An 11,922-nucleotide genomic window follows, 5' to 3' on the forward strand; every position below is an offset into this window, starting at 1 on the left:
CACACACACACACACACACACACACACGCACACACGCACACACGCGCACACGCGCACACACGAGTCTCATCAGCTGTACAGTTCACCAGCAGAGACTTGGACAGCAGCTCAGCACCACTAACATTTGTCTTAAAGTCAGCATGAAACTGAAGCTACAACTTTTGTTTTCTATTATATTTTTGAGTGAAATGGCTTTTTAACAAAAAAAAAGGTTGTTGATTGCATTGTGAAAAGAGTGAGTGTTGTGCAGAAAACTGAGCTAAGGAAATGCAGAAAAGCAGCAGGTGACTGTCTTCATAAATGAGCCATTGAATTGTTCACTCAACCAATTTGTTCAAAAATGAAGATTTATTCAGTAACGATGCGTGCTGCTTGGAGACATGCATCTGTTTTGCCGTGGCTTTGTTTCAAACTATTTTAGTTGGCAAAAGAGCAAAAACACAATACTGTCTCTAAAATGTAACTCACAATATTAATCTTTATTGTTTATTGAACTGTTTTTATTTTATTACTGACTGTTCACTAGTCTTCAATAATGTCTAAACTTTATATTAGGTAAGGCTTAAGCTTTGCCTAGATAGACCTTCAGTCTGATGGCAGAAGGTCTCGGAACCTTGGCCGCTTTGAATGGCCAAGGCCCACCCAAGTGACCATATGACTGACAGGTAAAGCAACTGATGTTTCGTTTTGTGCCGTGGCATTATTTAAAGCCCAAAAAAGCATGACTTAAAGCAGGTGGTAATTTGCGCTGCTCATGGTAGATTGCGCTGGTCATTGTGTAAATGATCTGCTGCTTCTGTGTTCTTTAATGTGCACATTGTTAATAAATCACCCGCAGAATTTTCCCCTCCCATCGGCGCTTTTATGGAATTGTGCTCTGACCCTAAATATTACACTGTTAAGTGTTTTCCAGTATCCTGCAGCCCTACTCTGTAAGTGTGAGTGTGGTGTGCAGTGGAGCTCACATGAGGAGCTCAGTGTGTGCGCTTGAGCCTCTGATGAGGTGGACAGCAGACAGCAGCATCCGTACCTTCACGTACTGCCCGGCGAAGTGAGTGACCTCTGCAGTGAAGATGCCGGATGAGTCCACAGGGCAGATGGGAGCAGAGTCTCTCTGAATGATCTTATAGTCCATACAGACGCGGTAATCATCCTGCAAACAGAAGAACACAACACCCGTCACACTGGGATTGTGTTTCTGAGAACGGCAGAGCATGAGTGTGTTCCTGTGTCTCAATTACAGAACATCTGGGGAATGAACCTCCACACAACGACACACAGGAGAGTCAAACATCCTGCTCAAAACAACCAGAGAAAGACTGCTTCCTGCTGCAGGAGCTGCTCAACACTACACTGATAACGACTGCCGCTGAGTGACACAAACACAACACTGACATTAACTCACCGCCACAGCCACTGAGCTCACTGCACTGCTGCTGCACGGCTGCTAGAGTGTTCTTAGGGTGTTTGTCAGAGTGTTGCTGTGCAGTTGCTAGGGTGTTCTTAGGGTGTTTGTCAGAGTGTTGCTGTGCAGTTGCTAGGGTGTTCTTGGGGTGTTTGTCAGAGTGTTGATGTGCAGTTGCTAGGGTGTTCTCGGGGTGTTCATTAGAGTGTTGCTGTGCGGTTGCTAGGGTATACTCAAGGTGTTTGTCAGAGTGTTTCTGTGCAGTTGCTAGGGTGTTCTCGGGGTGTTTGTCAGAGTGTTGCTGTGCAGTTGCTAGGGTGTGCTTGGGGTGTTTGTCAGAGTGTTGATGTGCAGTTGCTAGGGTGTTCTGAGGGGTTGCTAGGGTGTTTGATGTGCAGTTGCTAGGGCTTTCTGAGTGCTGTGCAGTTGCTAGGGTATACTTGAGGTGTTTGTCAGAGTGTTGCTGTGCAGTTGCTAGGGTGTTCTCGGGGTGTTTGTCAGAGAGTTGCTGTGCAGTTGCTAGGGAGGTCTTAGGGTGTTTGTCAGAGTGTTGCTGTGCAGTTACTAGGGTGTTCTCGGGGTGTTTGTCAGAGAGTTGCTGTGCAGTTGCTAGGGAGGTCTTAGGGTGTTTGTCAGAGTGTTGCTGTGCAGTTACTAGGGTGTTCTCGGGGTGTTTGTCAGAGAGTTGCTGTGCAGTTGCTAGGGAGGTCTTAGGGTGTTTGTCAGAGTGTTGCTGTGCAGTTACTAGGGTGTTCTCGGGGTGTTTGTCAGAGAGTTGCTGTGCAGTTGCTAGGGAGGTCTTAGGGTGTTTGTCAGAGTGTTGCTGTGCAGTTACTAGGGTGTTCTCGGGGTGTTTGTCAGAGAGTTGCTGTGCAGTTGCTAGGGAGGTCTTAGGGTGTTTGTCAGAGTGTTGCTGTGCAGTTACTAGGGTGTTCTCGGGGTGTTTGTCAGAGAGTTGCTGTGCAGTTGCTAGGGAGGTCTTAGGGTGTTTGTCAGAGTGTTGCTGTGCAGTTACTAGGGTGTTCTCGGGGTGTTTGTCAGAGAGTTGCTGTGCAGTTGCTAGGGAGGTCTTAGGGTGTTTGTCAGAGTGTTGCTGTGCAGTTACTAGGGTGTTCTCGGGGTGTTTGTCAGAGAGTTGCTGTGCAGTTGCTAGGGAGGTCTTAGGGTGTTTGTCAGAGTGTTGCTGTGCAGTTACTAGGGTGTTCTCGGGGTGTTTGTCAGAGAGTTGCTGTGCAGTTGCTAGGGAGGTCTTAGGGTGTTTGTCAGAGTGTTGCTGTGCAGTTACTAGGGTGTTCTCGGGGTGTTTGTCAGAGAGTTGCTGTGCAGTTGCTAGGGAGGTCTTAGGGTGTTTGTCAGAGTGTTGCTGTGCAGTTACTAGGGTGTTCTCGGGGTGTTTGTCAGAGAGTTGCTGTGCAGTTGCTAGGGAGGTCTTAGGGTGTTTGTCAGAGTGTTGCTGTGCAGTTACTAGGGTGTTCTCGGGGTGTTTGTCAGAGAGTTGCTGTGCAGTTGCTAGGGAGGTCTTAGGGTGTTTGTCAGAGTGTTGCTGTGCAGTTACTAGGGTGTTCTCGGGGTGTTTGTCAGAGAGTTGCTGTGCAGTTGCTAGGGAGGTCTTAGGGTGTTTGTCAGAGTGTTGCTGTGCAGTTACTAGGGTGTTCTCGGGGTGTTTGTCAGAGAGTTGCTGTGCAGTTGCTAGGGAGGTCTTAGGGTGTTTGTCAGAGTGTTGCTGTGCAGTTACTAGGGTGTTCTCGGGGTGTTTGTCAGAGAGTTGCTGTGCAGTTGCTAGGGAGGTCTTAGGGTGTTTGTCAGAGTGTTGCTGTGCAGTTACTAGGGTGTTCTCGGGGTGTTTGTCAGAGAGTTGCTGTGCAGTTGCTAGGGAGGTCTTAGGGTGTTTGTCAGAGTGTTGCTGTGCAGTTACTAGGGTGTTCTCGGGGTGTTTGTCAGAGAGTTGCTGTGCAGTTGCTAGGGAGGTCTTAGGGTGTTTGTCAGAGTGTTGCTGTGCAGTTACTAGGGTGTTCTCGGGGTGTTTGTCAGAGAGTTGCTGTGCAGTTGCTAGGGAGGTCTTAGGGTGTTTGTCAGAGTGTTGCTGTGCAGTTACTAGGGTGTTCTCGGGGTGTTTGTCAGAGAGTTGCTGTGCAGTTGCTAGGGAGGTCTTAGGGTGTTTGTCAGAGTGTTGCTGTGCAGTTACTAGGGTGTTCTCGGGGTGTTTGTCAGAGAGTTGCTGTGCAGTTGCTAGGGAGGTCTTAGGGTGTTTGTCAGAGTGTTGCTGTGCAGTTACTAGGGTGTTCTCGGGGTGTTTGTCAGAGAGTTGCTGTGCAGTTGCTAGGGAGGTCTTAGGGTGTTTGTCAGAGTGTTGCTGTGCAGTTACTAGGGTGTTCTCGGGGTGTTTGTCAGAGAGTTGCTGTGCAGTTGCTAGGGTATACTCGAGGTGTTTGTCAGAGTGTTGCCGTGCAGTTGCTAGGGTGTTCTCCCTGTGTTTGTCAGAGTTTTACTATGTGGTTGCTAGGGTGCTCTGGGGGGGTTTGTCAGAGTGTTGTCATGCGGTTCTTATGGTGTTCTCGAGATGTTTGTCAGTGTGTTACTATGTGGTTGCTAGGGTATTCTCAAAGTGTTTGTCAGTGTTGTCGTGCGGTTGCTAGGGTGTTTGTCAGTGTCGTTATGCAGTTGTTAAGGGTGTTGCTATGCAGTTGTTAAGGTGTTCTTGGGGTGTTTGTGAAAGTTGTTATGCAGTTGTTAGGGTGTTCTCGGGGTGTTTGTCAGAGTGTTGCTATGCAGTTACTAGGGTCTTCTTAACAGCTGCTAGGGTGTTTAGGTAGTTTCTACATGGCTGCAAGGGCACTGCTACCAGTTGCTAGAGTTTTTGAAAGACTGTTGCTATGCAGTTTAAAGGGTGTTTTAGGTAATTACTGAATGACTCCTGGTATGTTGTCATGCAGTTGCTTGGGTGTTCTGGGGGATGCCAGAGAGTTGCTATGCAGTTGCAAGAACGTTTTAACAGTTTCTAAGGAATTGTAGGTATCTTTTAATGTGGCTGCTAAATGTTGCTATGCAGTTGTTAGGGTGTTCTTGGGTGATTGCCAGAGATTTGCTACACAGTTTCAAGGGTGTTTCAGGTGGTTTCTTGGGTACCGATATGCTAGGGTGTTTTGGGTGTGTTTGTCAGAGTGTTGCTGTGCAGTTGCTAGGGTGTTCTCAAGGAGTGTTTTGGGTGATTGCCAGGGTGTTGCCATGCAGTTGCTAAGGTCTTCTAGGTTATTGCCAGGCTGTTACTATGGTGTTCTTGGAGGTTGTTCAAGTCTCGTTTTGCAGTTGCTAGGGTGTTCCCAACAGTTGCCAGAGAGTTTCTATTCACTTGTAAGGGTGTTCAGATTCTAAAGTGTTTTAGGCAGTTTCTATTTGACTGCTAGGGTACTACTATGCAGTTCTTAAAATGTACTCAAAGGTTGCTAGGGTTTCCTATGCACGTGCTAGAGTCCTCCAGGTCGCTGTCATGCCGTTTCCATGGTTGTTACGGTTTTGCTATACAGTTACTAGGGTGTTCCTGGGGGTTGCCAGAGTGTTGCTATGCTGTTGCTTGGGTGTTTTAGGGAGTATGTGCATGGCTGTTAGGCTACTGCTATGCAGTTGCTAGGGTGTTCTGGGGGACTGCCGAAGCATTGGCATGCAGTTTCTTGGTCTTCTAGGTGTTACCAGGGCGTTGCTAATCTGTTGCTAAGGTGTTGTGGGTAGTTTTGGGTGGTTGCTAAGGTACTGCTATGTTGCTAGGGTGTTCTGGGTGGTTGAAATGGCATTTCAGGTGGTGTCTTGGTAGCAGCTATGCAATTGCTAGTAGCGTTGGGTATTGTTTGAATTTTATCAATTCCGATTCGGATTCTTTTCGATTCCCAGTTTCGATTCCAATGTGATTGCAAAAATTATATCAAACATATTTATTCTGTCTCTCATTATTGCAAAACATTTAGTTGCATCTGAATGCCATAAAAACTGGAGTAATTTAAGAGCTGCATGATTCTGGATAAACGGAGATGGGTTTTTTTTGTTGTTTTTTTAATGGAGACTCTGGTGATCTCAAGATTCTGAAGAAAAAAATTAGGCTAGGCAACTAAACAAAATCACATGTAATTTATGAATGAATGATTCAATGACTCACTCAATTTTATTTAACAAAGTTTCATTACTGGATGAATCAGCATTTGTAAATGAATCTCTTGAACGATTCAAGACATTTTAAAAGCCCCTTTTCGCCACCTACTGGCGTAACAACTTAATCAATAAATCTTTATTTGAAGTGTCAAATTATTTTCAAAAGGTGATTTAGCTACTCTATTTTAATCGCTAACGTAGAAATCAGAGTTTATATCCGAACTATAAACTTTTATCCCAGTACTTCCCAGTAGTTTCATTCATATACATGACAGCTGCTCTCTTCAGGTCAGTGGCAAAGCAAACGCAGGTTTAAAGGTTCAAATCACACTGATGTGATCATTCGCTGCACAGGCATGATCGCACACATCAAAGGTTTATGAATGAAACCGATGAATCATTGTAATTTAGGAATAGAATCATGAACGGTTTGAACGGTGTTCGCAATCTTTAACAATCTGTTAAAATAAAGTGCTTTTTTGTCATGGTGGTGGTGACACCTCTCTTGCCACATTTTTAGCTTATCACAAATATTATACTTGGCTTTTCAGACTCTAAATGCAAGTGTACTCAAACATTGGAGCACTTAGATTAGCAAGCAAGGTCCTGGCAGATCGCTTGGTCGGGTCCTCACAGACGAAAAAAAAAAAGGAATCGATAGGCGGAATCGGAATTTTAATTTTACAACAAGTATCCGATTCTGGAATTGGAATAAATTTTCGATTCCCAACCCTAATTGCTTGGGTGTTCTGGATGAATTTGTAAAGTAACAACACACATGTCCTGAACAAGACACATGATTTGAGGAATCATTCATTCGTTTGGTGCACAGACGCTGCAGGATGATACACTATCAACTTTAATACTGCCTTTTAGAGGTTTGATCGGATCATTAATCTGCAGTAAAAGTGATCTATATCACAGATGCTTTAGTGCAGTGAAGTCTGAGGACTCCAGGACATTTGTGTGTCCTATACTTTAAGTACTGCTTGCTCTCCCATAATAAATAATTTAAAGTCCCTGAGCTCATGTGGCTAACAGCAGGATTGTTCAGTGTTTAGCATCATCTGCTTGTCCTTCTACCTTCACAAGTTCTTCTGTCTCTGGCACAGAGAGGAACCTCAAGGTGATGCTGATGTGAGGCTGGTCTGCATCAAACATTCAACACAGAGATGAGGACCAGAGTTCACTTTACTCTCATTAGATGGAATGGTGCTTGAGATGCTCACATGCCTTCAGGCTGAAATTTGAAAGGAGTTTCTCACCAAAAGCTTCTTCCAGCCACTCTTTTTAATAAAGCACTTCAACTCTGCTTTAAGGCTTATTTGATGCCCCTAAAACTTTCTTCAGTCATTGTCCTGACAGGGACTGTTCAAGGATGTCTTGGATCTGTTTCTTCAGTTCATGCATGGTGTTTTCTTACAAATAAAATAAAACTGAAACGAATGTTTTCACAGCTCTGTTGAGAATGCACCCAAACATGTGAATTAACTCATCTCAAATGCACAGATGGAAGATTTTAAGTAATTACGATGTATGTGAAGAACCTGAGGTAATTTATTGGTCATTACTTTTATTATTATTATTAACATTATTATTATTACTGCTAATTGTAATTATTCAAACTCAATTTACTGTAGTCAGTGTTAAGTATTCTGTGTTGTTCTCAAACAGGGTTTCTGCAGGTTTTATGAATGTAAATTTAGGACTTTAAGACCAAATAAAGAAAACTTAAGAATTAAATTGAATGGATAACAATACATCAACTTATGGCTTGAATATCTCTGCTCTCAACCACTACGAATATGAAACCGCTTTTTACTGACACTTTTAATCCCACTGAAGAAAGTCTTGCTCTTCATCAGGATTTTTGTCTTGTTTCCCGTTTGAGAACAACACAGAATACTTAACATGGCAAATGTCTAAAGATTCCTAAATCAAGATACATTTACTGGAGAAGATATAAGATAAGTCTTGTTTTATGAGAATTTCTTTGTGAGTTTTTGATTAAAACAAGAACAAACATAGGCCAGTGGGCTTAGACAAATCAATTTAATTCAAAGGGGAAAAAGTTTAAATTCCCCACTGACAGATATTTGTTATTTATTTGTTTTTTATAAAACAAGACTTCATATGTTCAATTTGCATCTCAAGATATTTGTAACAAAATAAAATTACTGAAGAAAGATAGACAGAGAGACAGATAGACAGACGGACGGACGGACGGACGGATGGATAGACAGACAGACAGACAGACATATAGATAGACAGATATAGATAGACAGACAGACAGACAGATAGATAGATAGATAGATAGATAGATAGATAGATAGATAGATAGATAGATAGATAGATAGATAGATAGATAGATAGATAGATAGATAGATAGATAGATAGATAGATAGATAGATAGATAGATAGATAGATATACAGACAGACAGACAGATAGATAGATAGATAGACAGACAGATAGACAGACAGACAGACATATAGATAGACAGATATAGATAGATAGACAGACAGACAGACATAGATAGACAGATAGATATAGATAGATAGATAGATAGATAGATAGACAGACAGATAAGATAGATAGATAGATAGCTCTCAAACCACTGCTTTATAAAGCAACATTACCCAAAACCCCTGAAGGACACTATTTAATGAAAGCACAATGTAGATGTGACTTACAGCTCCAAAGTATGGGGCCTGATGGACCACTCCTGTCCCGTCATCATCACGCACATAGTTATCCACCACCACCGAGAACGCACCGCTCTCCTTACACTGAGAAGAAAAACAAGCGTTCATCAAGACCACTTCTGACATCAGAAGATGAAATGCTTTACCCAGAAACACTTGTGCGAGTGTCATAACATCCCGACTAATGACGACATCAGAAGAAGCAGATTTACCCACAGATCCATTTAATTTAACGCTAAAATATTTTTCAGATACATAAGTCTCAGCATTCTGTCATCTCTGTTCTCCTTAAAGAAATGTGAGAGTATGAAACGGTCAGCGACTGTGAATCAATCTGCAGTGATGCAGCATTACACAGTTTACCTTGATGAAGTACTCAAACAGAGGCTTGTATTTTTTGCCCTTCAGGGTCTTGCCAGGAAATCTATAAAGACAAAAACACACTTTATTAACACTGAACTACAACCACGGAGCGGTTAGAGAACTACCGAAGGAGCTGAAACATAAGACAATAATGCCAAAACTCTCCTTGACCTTTGAGAATATGAACATTTACAAGGGTCTACGACTGATCAATACAGAAGAAGCAGGTGGGAATTTAACTCAAACTGTTACTCGAGTTATGAACAGACAGTCTCAGGCGGTTTGTGAGCCAGAGAACACATGTCCTGTTTCTGAACCATTGTCACATTTACAATATCAATTCAGACTTCAATTAATCATTATGTTGCTCCAAAACCGTATGACTTTCTTCTGTGGAACACAAAGGGAGCACTTGTGAAGAATGTTCATGCTGCTCTCATCCATATAATGAAAGCAGAAGGGGGCCGAAGCCTTCAAGCTTTAAAAAAAAAGAAGCATATGACATGTGCAGCATTCTACACACACTAGATCTTCTAGGTCTGATTGGGCAAATCACTCTGTTACGTTTGATCTTTTTACTAAATTGTTTAATTGCTTAATTAAAATTGCTATAGCTTTGTTTTTGAAGCTGGAAGCTGCATGGAAAAGAGCGTCCGGCACAGTTTTCACAATGTCATCTTTTGTGTTGCACAGATGAAAGGATGAAAGTCATGCAGGTTTGCAACAACATGAGAGTGAGTTTGTATTGTTTTTATGCAAACATCAGGAAGTGCAGTGAAATCAACTCTACTCGTGCTTCTCATTCCAGTCACATCACCTCCTGCTGAAGAACATTAATCAAAAGCAGAGAGATATTAATCGATAATAGCAGTTCGGCTCAGGACTAATCCCACAATACCTCAGTTTACTGTTATCAGCCCCGCACACCGCACACTGCTCAGAGAAACGCTCAACACACACACACACACACACACACACACACAACCCCCAGGACATAGGGGACTCACTGCACTATTTTACATTTTAGGTAAAATTGCAGATTTCAGGTGCTTTCCTAGACCTTACCCGTATATATATATATATATATATATATATGTGTGTGTGTGTGTATGTGTGTGTGTGTGTGTATATACACACACATATATACTAGTGCTGTCAATCGATTAAAAAAAAACAACTAAATAATCACATTTTCTGTGTGACCTAACATTAAAGTTTTTAAATATACTTTTATATTGCAATAATCTTCAAATTAACATACAAACAACATAAAGACAGTATATTTTTAATATTTGTTTAATGGTATCTTTTTTTATGACTGAAGGCAAGTATCCCTGATACCAATACTACTGATGTCCCTAGGAAATTCTTTTTTTCCTAATATTTAACCATTCACTATATGTAATGTTGACTATGCTAACATTACAGTATAATTAAAAGCTATCAATTTTAACATTTATTAGACTTGAAAAACTAACTTCTAATTTAAGTGAAATTCAAACAATCTTAACATAAACCCATTATAATAAATGTCATATTTACCGTTGCCCTTCAGCTAGTAGGAAATATTCAGAAATTGAATAAAGTTATCAAACACTAAATTCGAAATTAAATATAGACGAATCTTACAGCTACAAAAGTTATTGATTTCCTCTTTTACTTTTGTTCTTTGATTAACAGATATCACTAGGTAATTAGGATATTTGAGTATCATCATCAGGATATTGTTATCAGCTGGGTTATTAGGATATTTGGCTGCTATTAGTTTGAGAGTTGCCGCTGCTGAACATGACACGGATCTGACACACATGCTTTTATTTCCATTTGCGCTTTAATATGAAATGATACAGGCTACAGTGCATGCCACCTTATTTGTGCATGCAATTAAAGAGCACGTGCTACGAGCACAGTCGTAAAGATGCTCTGCGTCTAAATAAACTCAATTCTTGTCAAGAAATAAGAGAGACAGAAGCAGCAGTTGTGAGTGGGGTGGCCAACCCTAGCTCCGCCCCTGCGTTAAAAGCAGTTAAACTAGAAAAATTAATCGCCTGCATTAACATGCTAATTTTGATTTGATTTGATATATATATATATATGTATATATGTAACAAAAAATAAAGGCTTTTTGTTTAATCTGAGCAATTAAGCAAAGAAACAATCGATTAATCAATTATCAAAATAGTCTCTAGTCGATTCTCAAAAAATCTCAAATTCTCAAAAAAATTAATTTGTGTTTTACAAATCCGCACTAATGAAGCAATTCAAATTCTTTAAATAATAGAACATATTAATGTCAATTTGTGGGTGGGGAACTAAATAATGCAATGGTGTTGAGTGGTAAAGAAACAATCTGCTACTATCTCTCCTGCTTTCTGCTGAACGTTTTGCCAGCAGGGCAGTGAGTTTCAGAGCTTTACCAATCATCAGGCTTCAGTATCTTTTTTTATGACTGAAGGCCAGTATCAATACTACTGAAGTCTCTATAAAATTGTTTTTTACCCCTAATATTTAACCATTGACTATAGCCATTCAGCATTACAGTATAATTCAGAGCTATCAATTTTATCATTTATTAAAACAATCTTCACATAAACCCATTATAATAAATGTCATATTTACCTGTGCCCAGCAGAAATATACAGAAATTGAATTTGAAGTTATCAAACACTAAATACTAAATTAAATATAGATGATTCCTTAAAGCTGTAAAAGATCTTTATTTCCTCTTTTTTCTTTGTCCTTTGATTAACAGTCATCACAGCAGCTGGTTATTTTGGCTGCTATTACTTTAAGAGCGAGACAGTGCTGGGCTGCTCCAGGACAGTTTTGAAAACCATTTCAGAGACATGTTCTTAAATGTGACTCATATAAAATATATTACATGCATGCACAGTTTTAAAGCAGCTTTAATCGCCTTTTTGGTAACTTCATGACTTAACTGACCACGACATTACATGCACGTAGTTTATTTTGCGCTTTGATATGAAAATATATACAGGCTACAGCACGCGCTAATTTTGACAGCACTAATATATACATGCATACACAGTGCTGTTCAAAAGTTTGGGATACGAAAGATACGAAAGATTTTTCATGGAGTCTCTTATGTCCATCAAGGCTGTGTTCATTTGAACAAAGATTCAGAAAAAACAGAAAAAACAGTAAATATTATTGCAATTTCTAATATTGGTTTACTATTTTAATATACTTTAAAATATAATGTATTCCTGGTGAAGCAAAGCAGAATTTTCAGCATCATTACTCCAGTCTTCAGTGTCACATGATCCTTCAGAAATCATTCTAATATGCTG

At 40.7% G+C, this 11,922-nt stretch overlaps 1 protein-coding gene across 1 annotated transcript in view; it reads right to left on the reverse strand.

Moving 5' to 3' along the window:
• iars1 (isoleucyl-tRNA synthetase 1) overlaps positions 1–11,922 on the reverse strand; it is a 78,441-nt gene that overhangs the window by 50,306 nt on the left and 16,213 nt on the right. The window contains exons 8-10 of the mRNA XM_016498351.1: positions 8,612–8,672; positions 8,237–8,332; positions 1,031–1,153 (exon numbers count right to left, since the gene is read on the reverse strand). Of these exons, the coding sequence (XP_016353837.1) occupies positions 1,031–1,153; positions 8,237–8,332; positions 8,612–8,672 (280 nt within the window). The remainder of the gene's footprint in view (positions 1–1,030; positions 1,154–8,236; positions 8,333–8,611; positions 8,673–11,922) is intronic.

This window comes from Sinocyclocheilus anshuiensis, unplaced genomic scaffold, assembly GCF_001515605.1.
Source record: "Sinocyclocheilus anshuiensis isolate Anshui unplaced genomic scaffold, SAMN03320099.WGS_v1.1 scaffold1320, whole genome shotgun sequence".
In the NCBI taxonomy this organism is placed as follows: Eukaryota; Metazoa; Chordata; class Actinopteri; order Cypriniformes; family Cyprinidae; genus Sinocyclocheilus; species Sinocyclocheilus anshuiensis.